Source organism: Triplophysa rosa, linkage group LG2 (assembly GCF_024868665.1).
Source record: "Triplophysa rosa linkage group LG2, Trosa_1v2, whole genome shotgun sequence".
Classification (NCBI taxonomy): domain Eukaryota; kingdom Metazoa; phylum Chordata; class Actinopteri; order Cypriniformes; family Nemacheilidae; genus Triplophysa; species Triplophysa rosa.
In genome coordinates this window covers 35,172,040-35,191,262 of record NC_079891.1, presented here as the reverse complement: position 1 = coordinate 35,191,262, position 19,223 = coordinate 35,172,040, and the positions used below count along the sequence as shown (strand labels likewise).

Genomic DNA, 19,223 nt, shown 5'->3' with positions numbered 1-19,223 from the left:
AGATTCTCCTTTTGGGAAGAAAAGTTTGTTTAGAATGTCATGAGGGAAAGTAAAAAGGTTTATATAAATCCACACAAGGACACTTTCAAGCTCTTCTGCTTCTGTTCTCACTTTATTCTCATTCATCTTTATTTCAGAGCATGTGCACGTAGCTCTTCTAGAATTCTCATTTCTGCCCACAATATATTTTCATGTGCTTCATCACCGTCTCTGTGTTTGACTCAGAATGACCCACAACACTCCGCTTGTGTACTTGTGTATTTTTAATCGTGTGTGTTTGATTTGTTTGATTGTAAACGGCTACAAGTTCCAATGCATCAGCAGTTTAACTACAATACGATGGGAAAAATGGTCGGCGCGCCCAGCGCATGGTCTTAAAGGATTGTCCCTGTTTTCTGAATGAGGAATGGGTGTGTTTTGTGCAAAACGTGCAGTAGAGTCTCATCTCCCATTCTCTTTAAGAGATAGTTGCGCTCGCGCCATGGCGGATTTACATGACGGAATTTGCAAGAGCAAAGACTGAACGCTTCTCTAGCGAGGCACACATTATTATTGTGTACATGAAGATAAAAATCAGAATTGTCCTGTAAATGGTCTGCTCACGCGCTTTAACCTTGCGCACGACACGCAAGGTTAAAGGACAAGTGGGATTTTTTTACTTTATGTACACAATAATAATCTTTTGTATTGTCCTGTCGTTTTTAACATTAAGGCTCGTTTGTGTGCTGCTGCGCGTCCCTCTGTGTGTAATAATATTACTAATGCGCTCCTTAAATAACCAAAAATATATTGCGCCATTGACTTAAGACCAGGGGCCCTATCGTACACGCGGCGCAAGGCGCAAGTGTTTTTGCTAGTTTCAGCAGTTCTCATTTTCCCGTCCTGCGCCGCGTTGTTTAAATAGCAAATGCATTTGCACTCATTTGTGCGCCCGTGAGCGTGCTGGTCTATAAATTAAAGAGGTGTTTTCATGCGCATTGTTGGCGCGTTGCTATTTTGAGGAACTGAAAATAGACTGCGCCATAGACCAACTCAAACCTGCTCTAAAGTCAATGGTGCAATTTTTTTTATTTAAAGAGCATGTTAGTAGAAAATGCACGTCTTGGCGGGTCCACAACGCGCTTTCTCTTTACTTATTAGACAGAGGGAAGCGCAGCAGCACACAAACATGCCAAATATAAAAAATAAATGGATTACAATGTAAAAGATTATTATTGTGTACATAAAGATAAAAATGCGGGTTTTCCTGTGGATGGTCTGCTCGCGCGCTTTAACCTCACGCACAAGCGGATGCGTTTCCTCTCTGGAGAAGCGTCCAGTGTTTGCTCTTGCAAATTCCGCCGTGTAAAGTCCCGTTCAGATTGCCCGCGAATATTCGGTGCGAATGTTCGTCGCCATAACGTTCTAGAACAAAAACAATGGATTCTTAAAGCCTTTCATATAGACCGCGAATATCCGCGCGGCGAAAAAGCGAAGTTTTTTTTTCGTCTAGTGCGACGAATCTTTAACCATTCGCAAAGCGAAGAAATGGACCGTCCAATAAGAATCGAGCATTTTACGTTACGCGCCTAGAGCCACTGAGGGCACGCGGGGGCGCTAAAGGCTCAGAAATGGATGTCGAGTTGTTACTGTCGTTGGTGTCAGAACAGACAGAACTTTTTGAAAAAAGTCACAGCGACTACAAAAACCAGGACAAAAAAATAAGTTCTGTGGCAAAATTTGAGGTGGCATTCAAATATAAAAGTATAATCAGTATATATAAACTAATAATATAATCTTTCATATGAATACAATTCACATGTTATGTTGTAGTATGGGATATTACAAATATATTGGCGGTACCAGTAAAACTCATCAAATACAATCAGTTTCTTCAAATGTCTTTATTTTTATTTATATACAAAAACTAAGCCGTTTTGCTTGTAGGTAGAAAGCAGAGGCAAAATGCAAATGCCATTTGGTAACTAATTAACCCTCAGACTATCGTCCTGAAGTAACGATGAAAACGATCGTGGTACAGCTTTAACTCCTGGATCAATCTATTAAACTCCCCGTGCTCTTCTCTCTTCTCAAGAATAGGGTGAACCCAATATCGTCCTTTTCTCTTGCTTTGCTCTTTCAGGCAAAAAACTATAAACTCATCTTCGCTGCTGCTGGAGAAATCCATTTCTTGTTCTGCTATTGTAAGTAGGTAAAGCAAACAGTACTAGCAGCGTATATTGCTACGCGCTAAGCTTTAAGCTTTTCTTCTTCTCAGCAGCCGAAGCCTGACTAGCGGTTGAGCTCCACCTAATGTTTAGGCGTGAATTGTATTCTCCATCATTGGAATCTACCGTGCGGGCATCAAATAGAAAAAAGCGAACATTTGTTTCGTCGTTGATATGAAAACTTGGTTCGTCGGGTATTCGTTTCGCTTTTTCGCATCTCCCGCAATCTGAATGGACCTTAAATAGCGAATCCGCCATGGCACGAGCGCAACTGGAGCTGACACTACGGGACTGTGAGATAACTGAATTGCTATGGCGCTTACACTACACAACAAAGTTCCTTCTCATCTGTCGTCGTCTTGTCATAGCTGCGCGCATACTACACAACACACCGCTGACGAGGTGCACACCACAAAACATTCGGTGAAGAGGTGGTCTCGACCATCAGCAAAAATACTTTTAATTTCATCTTCTTTCCTCCGTTTATATCGTCTGCACTGTGATTGGCTGGATTAGTTAAACGTGGTCGTTCAATCGCGCACACAACGAGATCACTAGGCGATAATATCAAACAGGTTTGAAAATATCGTAACGTCTGGGATAGCTCGAGACAGGTCCAGATCACGTTGCACACCTGCTTATACTTAACGAGCTTCGGCGACCGAAACGATCACCGATTTGGTCGCGATCCAGAGGTTTTGTCGCAGACCTTGGAAATCTGTCCGAGACAGCAAAATCCAGCCAAAAGTCACGTAGTGTGAGCTTGCCATTAAAGGGAATGAGTGATGAGACTCTGATTGGTTTACTGCACGCTATGCCCAAAAAACACCCATGACTCATTTAGAGAATCGGGACAACCCGTTTTGACCATGCGCACGGGTGCGCCAGGCGTCTCGTCGTTAAACTAGCAAGATTGGATTCAGACACGCCCCGAGTGCACCTGCGCTTTAGACCATGCGCTTAGATCGTTAAAATAGAGCCCCAGGTATTTATTAGTTGGTGAATAGCGCAGTCTATTTCAGTGTCCTCAAAATACCAACGCGCCAACAATGCGCCCGAACACACCTCGTTTTAAACCAGCACGCCCACGGGCGCAAATGCATTTGCTATTTAAACAGCGTGGCGCATGACGTGAAAATGAAAACTGCGTCAGGCTGAAACTAGCTAAAAACACTTGCGTTTTTACTATAGTTTACTACAAAAAAGACTATTTTTTCAGTTGTGCATAAAATATAAATTAAATACATCGGTAGAATGTATAATGAATGATCTACTTTTAACATATACATTAAATATATGTTTCCAAAACTAGACCGTATGCTGTATAATAACATGTTTATGGGTAATTCATATTTACACATCAATGATTTACATGTATCTTCCTCAAATGACAAATGTAATTACAAATGGCATCCTAGTTACTTCAATTCAGTTTCAATGGAGTACATTCTCCACAGTGATGCATTGAAATTTACAGCCATGTCTCATGTATAACAATAACTCACTCATTATTAAAAGCAATAAACGAAGTCAATTGATCCCGTTGAGTGTGTGTGTTTTTGCGAGTTATGTGTGTTGTAAATCGTACCCACAAATCCGTGTGTCGTTGTGTCACAGCTGGCCCAGTATCCCATGCTGAGAGAAGAGATGGAGCGGATCGTCACACAACACATCCGGGATCGTGACAGTCGCACTAAAGATCAGGCGAGTCGAGTCGCTCCGCTCTCATGCGTCACGTCTGTGTTGATCTTCTCATACAAGTTTACAACGACTGATTTGATGGTTTCAGGTGTTGCTGTTGATTGAAATCGAGCTGGCCTACATGAACACAAACCATGAAGACTTCATCGGATTTGCTAAGTGAGTCTCAACTGTCATTAACAAATGGCATCAAAAACAAGCATAACACATGAACGTATGTTACAGATAACATGTGAGTTGAGTTGAGTTGATATGATCTGTTTTTTAGTGCTCAGCAGAGGAGTAATCAGACGAATAAGAAGAAGGCGGCCGGTAATCAGGTGACGTGCAACATTATATTTGAGTTCAACTGAGATGTAAAGACATGTGAATCTCACACGCATGTGTGTCCAGTCTGTGCACTTCTGTTTTCCTCATGCGTGTTTCTTATTCTTTATCTTTTTCACGCCCTTATCAACTGATCCAGGGACAGGTTTGTTGTTATGCTTCTCCTGATATACAAGCTTTAGAGGAAACGGATCTACTGAATGTTGTAGGATCAAAACAAGTTCTGTCAAAAGCAATTCTGCCATGATTTCAATCAACAAATTAATTATTTTAACATTTAATTTGCCATCATTTAATATCACACAGTTTCTGAATGAGAGTGTAAATAAAAAGTAATTTTCAATTTAATATATAGTGATATAAAGATTATATAAAGATATTAATATATAAAGATTTTTTTCCTGCCACAAATGTTTTTCTGTGGATGAAGCTTGACTTGTATTGAACCTGGAACAGAGAGATTCTGTGTGACTGATCTAGGAACAGTGTGTCATTTCACATCAGTTGTTAAGGGCCGTTTATTTGTGTGTGAGTTCCCTTTCTGTCGGTCTCTCGACGTTGGGTCGAACCGACAGATGGGGTTCGTCCCTGAGAACCAATCGCTTCCGACTACTTAGAAAAGGCCAATGAAAATTGGCGAATGAAATTTGCATGCCGGACTCCGCCCCGGAAATCCGGGTATAAAAGGGAGATGGCGTGCTTCATTCATTCACCTTTTGTTTTTCGGAGCCTTCGCTGATGAAGATCAACTCTTGCTACTTAGCAAAATATCTACATTGCTGGTTCTAAGACGTGGTGCAGCGGACTGTCCCTTCCTGCAGCGACTTCCCCTGGGCGTCTCGGCGGTTCCAGAGGTGTTCGAGCCAGCAGACGGTGCCACTGCATTCTAAAAGAGCAAATTTCTCCAGCGTGGCATGTCCCGCTGTTCTCGTGGGTGCGGTGTCCTCATCGAGGAAGGGGACAAGCACGATGTCTGTCTCAAGTGTTTGGGGGTCCAACACGCTGAGGCAGCCTTCATGAACTCATCTTGGGCAGATGGTCATAGAGACGTTGCGGTCACGGGTGGCTGTCTTCTCCCGAGAACCAGCCACCACCTCGCATGCTTCCCGGGCTGTGACGAGGATGGCTAAGGCCATTCCGTCCGCCAAGGCGAGCGGCGAGGGTGATATGGGGGTCTCTGCGAGCGTTAATCCGTCAGCCAAGTGCTCGCGGACCGCTCGCACCCCGTCGCGCTCGCCTCACTGTTCCCTAGCAGGCGGTACCACACCGTCGGCATCCTCCTTCACGTATTCGGACACGATGCGCGATGAAGATGAGATGTCAATCGCAGCATCGGAGAGCGAATTGTTGGCATCCGATCCCGACGATTCTTTGCAGCTCCCCCCCAAGGGGGGTCGAGCTCAGGAAGAGGCGGATTTCGAGATGTCGGCCATGCTTTCCCGGGCCACCGTGTGCATTGGGTTAGAGTGCACTCCGGTGCCTCTCCCCCAGCGCTCACGGTTGGATACATGGTTCCTGGGCTCTGAGTTCCTGGGCTCCAAGCCGCGCCCAACCCCGGTTCCGTTCTTCCCGGAAGTGCATGAGGAACTGACGAAGACGTGGAACGCCCCTTTTTCGGCACGTACACGTCAAACCAGTTCCGTCGTTCTCTCTTCCCTCGATGGTGGGGCAGCTAAGGGTTACGTCGACGTGCCCCAGGTGGAACGCTCAGTCGCTGTGCACCTGTGCCCGCAGGTGGCGTCCACCTGGAGAGGTCGACCGAAACTCCCGTCCAAGGCGTGTAGGACTTCGGCATCGCTGGTGTCGAAGGCCTACGCTGCTGCGGGCCAAGCTGCCTCCTCTCTCCACGCCATGGCCATCCTGGAGGTCCACCAGGCCAAGGCGTTGAAAGAGATCCACTAGGGTAAGACCGACCCAGGGTTATCGCAGGAACTCCGCACCGCCACCGACCTCGCTCTACGGGCGACCAAGGTGACCGCGCGGGCCCTGGTTCTGGCGATGTCCACCATGGTGGTCCAGGAGAGGCACCTCTGGCTTAACCTTGCGCAGATGAGCGACGCCGAGAAAGTCCGCTTTCTCGACGCGCCCATTGCGCAGGGTGGGCTGTTTGGTGACACTGTCGAGGACTTCGCTCAGCAGTTCTCGGCAGTGAAGAAGCAGACGGAGGCGATTAGCCATATTCTACCCCGCCGGGACTCGGCTGCCCACAGGCCTTCAAGATCCCGTGCGGCCTCTGCTCCCCAGCAGCCCCGGCCCTCTTCGAAGCCAGCTTCCCTACCCAGGCGGCACCCCGGAAGAGGACGTCGAAGGGGAGACCACCACCCCGTCAGCAATCTTCGAGGAAGAAGCGACCCTGACGGGAAGACCCCAGGGAGGTTGACACCATCGGGCCCGATCCCAGCCATACCATCGCTGGACGGTCTATCTGGGACGGTTCCTGCCCCGTTCCAACTATAAGGGCCTAGCGCCCACTTTTTCACAAAAAGAGTTCTGGGGGGAGACCCGGGGGGGTCGATGAAGCAGATCGTACCCTTAGTCCCCCTGTCGCGGTCCCTGGGAGCTTGGCTCGAGCTTCCCACACCGTCACGGTGGCTGAGGAGAACGATCCATCTCGGCTACGCGATCCAATTCGCCAGAAACCCGCCCAAGTTTTGGGGCATCCTCACCACCTCGTTCAGAGGCCGAGATGCTCCCGTACTACTCTGGCGAAGGGTGCGATCGAGTCAGTCCCCTTAGCCGAGATGTCCAAGGGGTTTTACAGCCCCTACTTCATCGTCCCCAAAAAAGGTGGGGGGGTGCGCCCCATCCTAGATCTGCGTACCCTGAACAGGCACCTGCACAAGCTGCCGTTCAGGATGCTCACGCAGAAGCGCATCCTAACATCTGTCAGATTGGTTCGGTTCGACACAACGTTGAGAGACCGACAGAAAGGGAACGTCTCGGTTACGGTTGTAACCTCGGTTCCCTGATGGAGGGAATGAGACGTTGTGTCCTCCTTGCCACAACACGTGCTGTCCACTGCAGCAGTCGTGAGAGGTCTCAGGCTCCTCAGAACAAAGGTGAATGAATGAAGCACACCGTCTCCCTTTTATACCCGGATTTCCGGGGTGGAGTCCGGCATGCAAACTTCATTCGCCAATTTTCATTGGCCTTTTCTAAGTAGTCGGAAGCGATTGGTTCTCAGGGAGGAACCCCATCTGTCGGTTCGACACAACGTCTCGTTCCCTTCATCAGGGAACCGAGGTTACAACCGTAACCGAGACGTTTTCTCATCTACACTTTATTATTAGTAGTATTATTATTTTATTATATTATTATTAGCTAGTCTTTGTCAATAATAAAAGATGAAATTTCATATTTGTTTATGAAATAAAATGTTAGAAATGCTTCTGTATCTGCACTGCAGATGTTGTTTCTGTTTCTTATATTTTGATTTTTCTTTCCTTATATCTATGTTTTTTTCCTCGGGTGTCACAGGATGAAATCATGGTGAGTATATTGTGATTGGTTTGTTTTAGATTAAGGCATTCTTGACAAGCCCATCATGGTGCAAAAATGTGTATTTGTAAAAAAATATATTGTAATATACAAACGTAGACACAGGGCCCTATTTTCACGATCTAAGCGCATGGTCTAAAGCGCACGGCGCAGGTGCACTCAGGGCGTGTCCGAATCCACTTTTGCTAATTTAACGACGGGAAAACGGTCGGCGGTCTAAACGGGTTGTCCCGATTCTCTTAATGAGTAACGGGTGTTTTGGGGCGTAACGTGCAGTAAACCAATCAGAGTCTCATCACTCATTCCCTTTAAGAGCCAGTTGCGCTCGTGCCATGGCGGATTCGCTATTTACACGGCGGAATTTGCAAGAGCAAAGACTGGACGCTTCTCCAGAGAGGAAACGCATGCTCGTGCGTGAGGTTAAAGCGCGCGAGCAGATCATCTACAGGACAAGCCGGATTTTTATCTTTATGTACACAATAATTATATTTTACATTGTAATCCATTAATTTTTTTATATTTGGCATGTTTGTGTGCTGCTGCGCTTCCCTCTGTCTAATAAGTAAAGTGAAAGCGCGTTGTATGTGCACCCGCCCAGAGGCGCATTTTCTACTAATGCGCTCTTTTTTTTAAACAAAAAAAATATTGCGCCATTGACTTTAGAGCAGGTTTGATTTGGTCTATAGCGCAGTCTATTTTCAGTTCCTCTCTTTTAGACCAGCACGCCCACGGGCGCACAAATGAGCGCAAATGCATTTGCTGTTTAAACAACGCGTTGCGCCGGGTGTACGATAGGGTCCTTAACGTTCGTTCACACCAAAGACAATTACTATTAAGTTTTAAAATGGCTTTACATTTAAGAGAATAGCGTGTCACAATTATAACAATAACAACATGGAATCACGTTTAGAGCATTTTTTTCTAGCTGAATAACAATAAAGCATTGACAGCCAAACAAAATCAATTTCAATTCAAATGTCTCACACATAACAAAAAAAGAGAAACCGCAGCGAACAAGCTTAGAATGAACATAACATTACTGTTGGTGTGGATGCAGTTATAGTGATTGTTCTTGGTTTAAACAGACTATAACGTCTGTAATTGGATTAAGAAAATAAACATTAGTTTATGCACAACATACAATAATCACTGAATTGTGTGTGTGTGTGTGTGTGTGTGTGCGTGCGTGCGTGCGTGCGTGCGTGTGTGTGTGTGTTTCAGGTGATCAGAAAGGGTTGGCTGACCATTAACAACATTGGCATCATGAAGGGTGGTGCTAAAGAGTACTGGTTTGTACTGACAGCTGAATCTCTGTCCTGGTACAAAGATGATGAGGTGAGATGTTTGTGCACACAACAACCAAACACATTTGTTTACACGTTGACCGGCACATATACTAGCAGCGCAATGAGCTCATTTCTGTCCCTCAAAACCTCACGACCGCAAAAGCCCATCATTCACTTCAAAGTTAAAGCAACAGCCTCTCGATTTATATTGGAGAAGTGCCTCGAAACGTCCCGCCCGCTTCACCCGGACGCCGTCGCGGCTGCCGCGCAGCACTCATCGCTCCCTTCAGCTTTAACGCTCAAGACTTTCATGTGGATGATTTTCCCCCGACAGAAAAGAAATGATCTATTCTGGCTCTTTTTAGCTGACTTGACAGTCTTCTTCCCCTGGCGTGTTTTTGTCTGGAATATTTCCCAGCGACGTGAGGTTTGAATGTTAAAGACGCTTGTGTGATTCGCTCCTGTTGGTGAATCTGATGTTGCTCCACACGTACACACACACATACACACATGTACACACACACGCATGCACGCACATACGTACACGCACACATGCATTGCACGCACGCACGCACGCACACACACATGCATTGCACGCACGCACGCACGCACACACACGTACGCGCACGCACACACACACACGCACACACACATACGCGCACGCACACACACACACACACACACACACACACTTACGCGCATGCACGCACGCTCAGACATTTGGAGAGAAAAATTAAAACAGATCCCAGGATGACACAGATCATCACGTTACAAGCTTAGATCTCAATCTGAATATTAAAGATCAAACAGGTTAAACATTCACTGGAAAATTAACCCTGGTTTGATTAAAAACCATGTAAAAGCATAGTCGTTTTTTGGCGGTTTGATTAAAATTGGTTTTACATGAAATACTATGGTTAAACAATGATTACGGTTGTTGTGGTGAGATTATAGTAAATTTGTGTTTTTACCACAAATAAAAGCAAACAACTGTGGTTACCATAGACCTCTTCGGATCTTCACTTACACAAACACTTCAACAAAATACAACCAACATAATATTTATAACCCATTTAAAATGTTTAACAAATACTGTTAAGATTTATTTATATATGTAATGATTTGATAAAAAAATTAAGCAAAAACAAAAACTGAACTGGACCTGTGTTTACATCTTGCAAAGTGGCCCCATGGTTAATTTCTCTAACACATGAATGCACGATTACTTCAATGGAAAGTCGTTTTATACATTTTTTTATATAAATATTATAAACATTAAACAAAAAATATGTTTATAAAGATGTTGCACTTGTTGCCTGGCAACCGCATGCAGCCTACAAAGAACTGTTACTTGTTGCAAAAAATTGTTTATTGGATTTTTTTTATTTAAATTGAAATTGAAAAACTGTTTTTATGCACTCCCTTCCCGTAATGACTATCCATCTCAAATGACATATGTTAGACGGCTTGGGCGGAGCATCTGTTAACTCCTCCCCTTCAACTGTCAGTCTGCTGCCAGTTCCATTTCAAAATGCAACGGCTGTTTTTATACATCCAATCAAATTACAGAGAACAAAGAAAGCCACGCCCACTATTTTCCTCATTCAAAATTCCATTTCACTCGGAATTAAATTTCAATACGTAAGTAAAAACGATCGCAACTTCTGGTTTGTTGCAATGCATTCTGGGATCTAGGGAGACTTTGATGAACAGAACACCTGGAAAACAGAAATTGTTCTTTGTTGAATTGTTGTGTGTTTTAACTCATTTTGATTTCACGTCGGCCTCATGGTGTTGTCCGTGCAGTCAGCACGCTAGGCTAGTAAAGCTGGCACACACATGTGCATACCAGAATCTGACCTGTCACACACACTCGTCCAGCACGTCTGCTCCTCATAAAACCATTGACTTTCAAAGAAATCATGTGTGTGTGTGTGTGTGTGTGTGTTAGATGGGCTACTTTAACTAGAAGCATGTGGGGCAGAGAGGGATGTTGTGGCTCGCTTTCATCTGTCTATGAACAAAGTCTCCTTCACTTCACTCTCACACACACACACACACACACGCGCGCGCGCTCGTGTATTTATTTTTTTTCTCGTGTGATGTCGGTTCCCAGCACTCAGAGCCCCAAAACTAACACAGTTCGACTTAAAAGTAAAACAGTCCTGATTCCCTAATGAGCGTGTCTAAACATGAGCCGTGTGTGTTTCCTCCGCAAACACACACACGCACGCAGAGGTCTGGTGGCTGAGGTCGAGACCCTCGCTGTGATTTAGAAAACTCATCGCTCTCGGTCTAAATGATAAACAGAAGCCCCGGTGTCATCGATCACATCTCTTCCTGTTTGACTCTCAGCGCACATACGTTTCCTCATCACGCTTATGGAGACTTTCAGCATCTTTGCAAGACTTGTCAAAAGATACTCTGAGATATGTGTCCGTACTATGGAGTTCAATGTTGTTTGGTTTCCAACGTTCTTCAAAAAGTCTTCTTTTGTGTTTTTCACAAAATTTTGTGACATTTTCAAATGTACAAATTCTTTGTAAACTATAAAACAGAGCAATATGGCTGTGAGTTTGACTGTTGTGGGTGTTCGCGGTCACTGGTGAATTCTGATTGGTTGATGGTTTACTGTTGCCCCTCCTTTACTGCGAGTCTGTGAGATTTATGCACCTCTCTTCATTCAGTGGTTTGAGAGTCATTCATGTCGAAGGATTTTTTTATTTATTTTAGCGGTGAGTTTTTTGAAGGTAGATAATGTGTTATATTGTTGATCTGCGTGCTGGACATCTTTAGCAACACACGCTACTGAATAATTTTACATTCGAGTTTGTTGTTGGATGAGCTAAAGAAGATCTCTCATAGGGGTTTTGGAGGAACGAGCATCACTGGTCATACTGGATCTGTTTTACATTGTCACACAGTCAGTTTGTGATTCCAGAGATTTAGTGAAAAACACCACCACCCCACCATCACCAGTTACTCTCTCCCTCTCTCTCTCTCTCTCTCTCTCTCTCTCTCTCTCTCCTCTCTTCTCTCTCTTCTCTCTCTCGTCTCTCCTCTCTCTCTCTCTCCCTTCTCCTCTCTCTCTCTCTCTCCCTCCTCTCNNTAATCTCTCTTCTCTCCCTCTCTCTTTCTGCTCTCCTTACGTCTCTCCTTCTTCGTTCCTCTGCTTCTCTTCTTCCTCTCCTCATCTTCTCTCAACATCTCTTCTCTCTGCACTCTCTTCTCTCTCTGTCTCTTCCTCTCTACTCTCTCCTCTCTCTCTCTCTTCTCTCCTGCTCTCATCTACTCTCTCTCGTTCTTCTCTCTCTCTCGTCTCTCTCTCTCCTCTCTCTCCTCTCTCTCTCCTCTCTCTCGTTCATCTCTCTCTCTCTCACCCTCTCTCCGTCTCGTCTCTCTCTCTCTTCTTCTCTCTCCTCCCTCTCTCTCTCTCTCTTCTCCTCTCTCATCTCTTCTCTCTTTCTCTATCTCTCTCTTTTCTTCTCCTTGTCTCCTCTCTGGTTCTTCTCTTTCTCTCTCCTTCTTCTTCTCCTCTCGTTCTCTCGTCTCTTCGTCTCTTCTCTCTCTCTCTTCTCTCTCTCTCTCTCCTCTCTCTCTTCCTCTCTCTCTTCCTCTCTCCTCTCTTCTCTCTCCGGCTCTCTCTCTCTCTGGTTCTCTCCTCTCTGGTCCTCTCTCTCTCCCTCTCTCTCTCTCTCTCTCTCTTCTCTTCTCCTCTGCCTCTCTCTCGTCTCTCTCTCTGTCTCTCTCTTCCTCTCTCTCTCTCTCTTCTCTCTCCCCTCTCTCTCTCTCTCTCTCTCTCTCCCTCTCTCTCCCTCCCTCTCTCTCCCTCTCTCTCTCTCTCTCTCTCTCTCTCTCTCTCCCTCCCTCCCTCTCTCTCTGCACATTCACAGTTTCCCCTGAAAGCAAATGAGACAAAGCAGAGAAATGTTCTCAGCTACCTAAGCGGAGACTGATAGTACTATAGACATTCATTTTCTTATTTCATAAAAGATAAAAAAATAATCCATGTGGACATCCCCATGCAGATTTAGCCAGTGTTGGGCAAGTTACTCTGGAAAAGTAATTAATTACTAGTTACTAATTACATATTCAATAGTGTAATTAGATTACTGTACAAATTACTCTCTCCAAAAAGTATTTAATTACTTATCACTAATTACTTTCTATATCACCTTGGTTAGTTAAGTGATTCAATGATAGACATGAAACGGCTCTTCTAATTACTTCAAATAAATCATATTAAACTACATAAAGTATTATTATTAACTGACCAAAGTATTACAAATGTGAGAATTAAACATTCAAGCACGGATTTTAAAGTTAGACTTTGAGTTTTGATGTCAATTCCACTATTGCACACACATATTACACACAGTATTTAGTTTAATTACATCAGAAGTAACTGTAATTCAATTACAGAAAAAATAAGAGTAATCCCTTACTTTACATTTTCAAGGGAAAAGTAATTTAATTACAGTAACTAATTACTTAGTAACTAGTCACACCCAACACTGGATTTACCTGACTTCAAAAGTTGTTAAGTAGGTGAACACGCACGTGCGCACACACACACACTTTTTGGCCGGTGGGGAGTCCCCATGAGTCGGTGTGTAGTCAGGTTTAGGTCCCCACTGAGATACAAAACAAGGCCCCACACACACTACTCTGCTGCTATTTCAGTGAATGACCATGCCACACACACGCAATACACACACACAGACACACATGCATGCTCAGACGCACACTCACGAACACACACACACACACACACACTCACGAACACACACACACACACACACACGCACTCACGAACACACACACACACACACACACACACTCACGAACACACACACACACACTCATGAACACACACACACGCACTTCCTGCCTGTAAATCTGACAGATATTATAACATCTCAGTAAATCTCTCGAGTAACTGTGTGTATGTTGGTGTGTGTACGTGTGTGTGCGTGTGTAGTGCAGGAAAAGCCTCGTACGAGGAAACATTTTGATCCAGGAAAGTCTAAAGTGGAAACATGTTCATCTGGTTTTGATTTGTCTGGATGTTTGAGAGTTTCGAGCGTGTGAAAGACGAGCTTCTTCATCCAGACAAAACCCCTCAGTTTGTCTCACTTTATCTCCTTTAATCTCGTTCTCTCTCGCTGTCACTCAGATTTCAATCCAATCCATGTGTCTTTTGAGCTCACAAGCGTTTCAGAAGCCATCTCAACCATGACTCGTACTGTGCCGTGATTTACCACAATACTAAAGTTCTCAATATGAACTCAAATGTTATCTTTGAATTCAAGACAAACGTTTTTTTACGTTAATAGCTCGATGTAGTCCTGCTGTATGTCAGCAGTCCAAACATTTGTGTGTATTTTGATTTAGGAAGTATTCGGGTTTATTTTATGTAATGAAATTTAATTCATTTAAAAGCAATGAAGTGAAAACTTCATTTGATATTTGTTGTTCAAAATCGCAATCAAAGAGTTCTGTATTGTGTAGTTGAAATAAAAAGACACTCATCACATCTTGCGTCATCATCACTTTATACTTTATTCATATAAAACATCATTCACAGCTGATATATCATTCTGCTTTTTGTCGTCATGTATGTACTGAACCTCTCGTGATGTCGAGCTGATGAGTCCCGCTCAGCCTAACCAATGTGCAGACTACTGTACAAACGATAAATCCTGAACAGGTAGTCTGAACACTGGGCAGACGGGGCGGGTGAAATGACCACGGGCCGTCTCATAAATAAACACCTGGTGAAACTGATGACCTCTGTAAACTTACCACACGTGTGGCAGCGGTAGACGGCCGTGACTGATCGCTCATGTAGTGATGAAGTCTGAAACAAAATCAAAGTATGACGGTGAGAGAGTGACATCTTCCTGTTTCCTGCGATGCGCTCCCTGTGGTTTTGCGTCAATCCTTCAAACCTCTGCTGCATAATGAACGAATCACTCTTAGCGTTGACTCCCCACCACCCCCCCCCCCCCCCCCCCCCCCCCCCCCCCCCCCCCCCCCCCCCCCGTTTATTTCTGCGATTTGTTCATTTTAGAATCTGTGCATCACACGCTTGCCCTCGCTGACCCTTAACACCAATCACCAACCGAAAATTGCACTCCGGTTTCATTCCGTCCGCATTCGTACACATTCCACAACAAATTCTCAATTTTAACGTTGTATGTTAAAACAGTATTTTTGATATTTACATTTATTTTATTTGAATGTAAATCTAAATGCTGAATCATAAGACTCCAAAGACTCATACTGCACCTCACGCTCCTCTGCGCGTTGAGTGCTGACCTGAATTTTCCGGAATGCATCTACAGGACCTCAGTGAGACACAGACAGCAGCAGAAGAGATGGCCCGCGAAGGTCTCCAAATGAAAAGCTTTTCACTTTTCCCCCGCACGGATCTCGGAGCGCTCCACATCCAGCTTCCTGTAGTTTACATCCCGAATGATGGATTAGAAAAACCCGCTTTTCCTAAAATGCACTTCGTCATGAGGACGGAGGCGATCTGGATGCGGCGACTCGCAGGCTTGACGTGGCAGCGCTGTTAACCTACTCAACTAGAGAGAGAGTGAAAGAGCAGAAGGAGGCGGGACTCTGCCCCCGTTCCTCCCCGTCTGCATTTCTGTTATTTTTTTCCAGCTTTTTGGGGGGGGCGGGGGCAACAGGAAGTGGATGGGCAAAGGTCAACAGGAAGTAAAGCGCATTAATTCGCCGCATGTGTGCGTGTGTCACTTTTTTTAGGCGAGGTGGGTGGAAGCGCGGGACGAGAGGATGGCGAGCAGGATTGGCGGCGAGTGGAAAATGCGAGTGTGCCCGTTTCGGGGGGAGACGAGCATGTCAGCTTTGGCGTGTGTGGGTGCGAGCTGCGCAACTCCGTGTGGCTTTGTAGCGCTGCAGGAATGTCGGAGTTTCTTGGCAAGACGGCGGGCTTGTAATAACTCCAGATGTGCGGGCCTGTGGCGGCTCTCAGCGTGCTGGCGTGTTTTTTCTTCTCAAGGCGATTTCCTTTCCCTGTCCGGCCCGAATAAAGAGGCCTTTATGCTCTCCGCCCCCCTCCGTGTATACGTTGGGTAACTGGGTCGAAATTAGGAGCAGATTTTGCGGGAAATAACCGAAAACCTAGAAGGAAAGACCCATCGGAGATCAACCGTACAGCGTCGCCAACTCATGATGGGACCTTCCCGAACAAACACTTCATCTGCGTTAGTTAAGCCGAACGTCGCTTGAAATGTTCAGTTCTAGTTTCTCTTTGTGTCTGGTCTGGTTTCGCGTGCTGTTGAATTCTGGGTAATGTGTCTGAGTCATGGGTGAGCACGGTGGGTTTTTTGGCCAAGCTCTGGGTGGTGACTGTGTTTGCTTTGGCTACAGTTTCTCCTCTCCAACCCGAGCAAAGACTCAGAACGCCTCCGTGAGGAGATGGGTCAGCAGTCCTGCAAAGACAAATACACAAAATAACACAGAACAATGTGCCTGAATCTTTATAAGTAAAAATGTAATTGAAAGGAGATTTATATGCATATTAAATATACATTTCAACAAAAATGTATTAAACGTAATGACACAAATGAATACATTTAACGTTCATTGCAAAAATACATAATGCACACAAATACTAGGAAAATTGTCATTTAATTAGACAGACCTATTGCTATTAATACTCAAGACAAAAGCAAAACAAACGATGGGAATATTAAAGGTTTAGTTCATCTAGAAATGAACAAGTACAGGATGTACTCGCTAAACTCATAAGACTTGTGTTGAACTCAATGTAGGATTTACGATCATCTTTTGCATACAATACAAGCATGCAGAATGTTCAGAAAAGCTCAAAAAAGTACAACAAACGTATGTTTTATTCTTACCTCTGTAAGTATATTTGAAATCTTCTTAAGTGGTTTTCCAATCCTGACAGCAGCTGAGAAGAGAGTCGGTTGAGGTTAAGATTGTCTTAAGCATCATGACACGTGTGAATGTCTGGATTTCTAGGATTTTTAGGGCTGAACGGGGGACTGAACGTCTTCTGTTCATCTACGTGTGAGGTTGTTGGAGAGCAGACTTCAAAGCAGCGCGCTGAGGGTTAATGCACTTAACATGTGTCTGTAGATGTGTTCTGTGGATGTGTGTTACATTTTCACTTCACTTCTTTTTTTACTGCTGGACCAAAGATATACCTTTTCTTTTAAAACACCCTCCACGGATGAGCTCAGCAAAATACAACACACACACACACACACACACACGCACAGAGTTGTGTTGTACTGCAGATGAATTCTAAGCTAAATGCAAACAAAATGATATCAACTGAGTTGATGTATTTATAAAGATCATTAAAAAGTCTTCTTTAAATAGATCTATGTTGTAGCCATTTGTGTTGAGTCGTTCTTAAAGTGGTTTGACTGCAGTTGAACTTCTTTTCTTTAATAATACGCTCAGCTTTCTCCGGCACTCAGGACCGCCGCTGCGTGCCAGCTCTCAGATTGTGATGGGTTTTTTCTACTTTTGAGAATGAATTAAAGACAGACAGAAAGGGGAAAAACTGCGTTTGAAAATTGTCGTTGGCCTCTGCTGACGGCGCAGTCATTCTGGTAATGAGGGGTTAGAACGCCGTTATTGCTCCCATATGTCTCCCTGCGTCTCACTGGCCTTTGATGTGAACCCAACACACCAGCGCTGCTCACTCCTACACACACACACGCACACAGAGAGAGAGAGAGAAACACACACTTATACACACACAGAGAGAGAGAAACACACACACACACACACAGAGAGAGAAACACACACACACACACACACACACACAGAGAGAGAGAGAAACACACACACACACAGAGAGAGAGAGAAACACACACACACACAGAGAGAGAGAGAAACACACACTTATACACACACAGAGAGAGAGAAACACACACACACACACACACACACACACACACACACACACTCACGAACACACACACACACACACGCACTCACGAACACACACACACACACACACACACACACACACACTCACGAACACACACACACACACTCATGAACACACACACACGCACTTCCTGCCTGTAAATCTGACAGATATTATAACATCTCAGTAAATCTCTCGAGTAACCGTGTGTATGTTGGTGTGTGTACGTGTGTGTGCGTGTGTAGTGCAGGAAAAGCCTCGTACGAGGAAACATTTTGATCCAGGAAAGTCTAAAGTGGAAACATGTTCATCTGGTTTTGATTTGTCTGGATGTTTGAGAGTTTCGAGCGTGTGAAAGACGAGCTTCTTCATCCAGACAAAACCCCTCAGTTTGTCTCACTTTATCTCCTTTAATCTCGTTCTCTCTCGCTGTCACTCAGATTTCAATCCAATCCATGTGTCTTTTGAGCTCACAAGCGTTTCAGAAGCCATCTCAACCATGACTCGTACTGTGCCGTGATTTACCACAATACTAAAGTTCTCAATATGAACTCAAATGTTATCTTTGAATTCAAGACAAACGTTTTTTTACGTTAATAGCTCGATGTAGTCCTGCTGTATGTCAGCAGTCCAAACATTTGTGTGTATTTTGATTTAGGAAGTATTCGGGTTTATTTTATGTAATGAAATTTAATTCATTTAAAAGCAATGAAGTGAAAACTTCATTTGATATTTGTTGTTCAAAATCGCAATCAAAGAGTTCTGTATTGTGTAGTTGAAATAAAAAGACACTCATCACATCTTGCGTCATCATCACTTTATACTTTATTCATATAAAACATCATTCACAGCTGATATATCATTCTGCTTTTTGTCGTCATGTATGTACTGAACCTCTCGTGATGTCGAGCTGATGAGTCCCGCTCAGCCTAACCAATGTGCAGACTACTGTACAAACGATAAATCCTGAACAGGTAGTCTGAACACTGGGCAGACGGGGCGGGTGAAATGACCACGGGCCGTCTCATAAATAAACACCTGGTGAAACTGATGACCTCTGTAAACTTACCACACGTGTGGCAGCGGTAGACGGCCGTGACTGATCGCTCATGTAGTGATGAAGTCTGAAACAAAATCAAAGTATGACGGTGAGAGAGTGACATCTTCCTGTTTCCTGCGATGCGCTCCCTGTGGTTTTGCGTCAATCCTTCAAACCTCTGCTGCATAATGAACGAATCACTCTTAGCGTTGACTCCCCACCAC

The 19,223-nt window shown here is 44.5% G+C and overlaps 1 protein-coding gene across 11 annotated transcripts in view; it reads left to right on the top strand.

Moving 5' to 3' along the window:
• dnm1a (dynamin 1a) overlaps nucleotides 1–19,223 on the top strand; it is a 55,376-nt gene that overhangs the window by 21,742 nt on the left and 14,411 nt on the right. For all 11 annotated transcript variants that reach the window (XR_008962595.1, XR_008962597.1, XR_008962599.1 and 8 more), the window contains exons 11-15: nucleotides 3,825–3,911; nucleotides 3,997–4,067; nucleotides 4,177–4,228; nucleotides 7,713–7,724; nucleotides 8,955–9,068. Coding sequence is in view for 6 of the 11 variants with exons in the window: in XM_057329048.1 (XP_057185031.1) it covers nucleotides 3,825–3,911; nucleotides 3,997–4,067; nucleotides 4,177–4,228; nucleotides 7,713–7,724; nucleotides 8,955–9,068 (336 nt within the window). In the remaining 5 variants the exon portion in view is untranslated. The remainder of the gene's footprint in view (nucleotides 1–3,824; nucleotides 3,912–3,996; nucleotides 4,068–4,176; nucleotides 4,229–7,712; nucleotides 7,725–8,954; nucleotides 9,069–19,223) is intronic.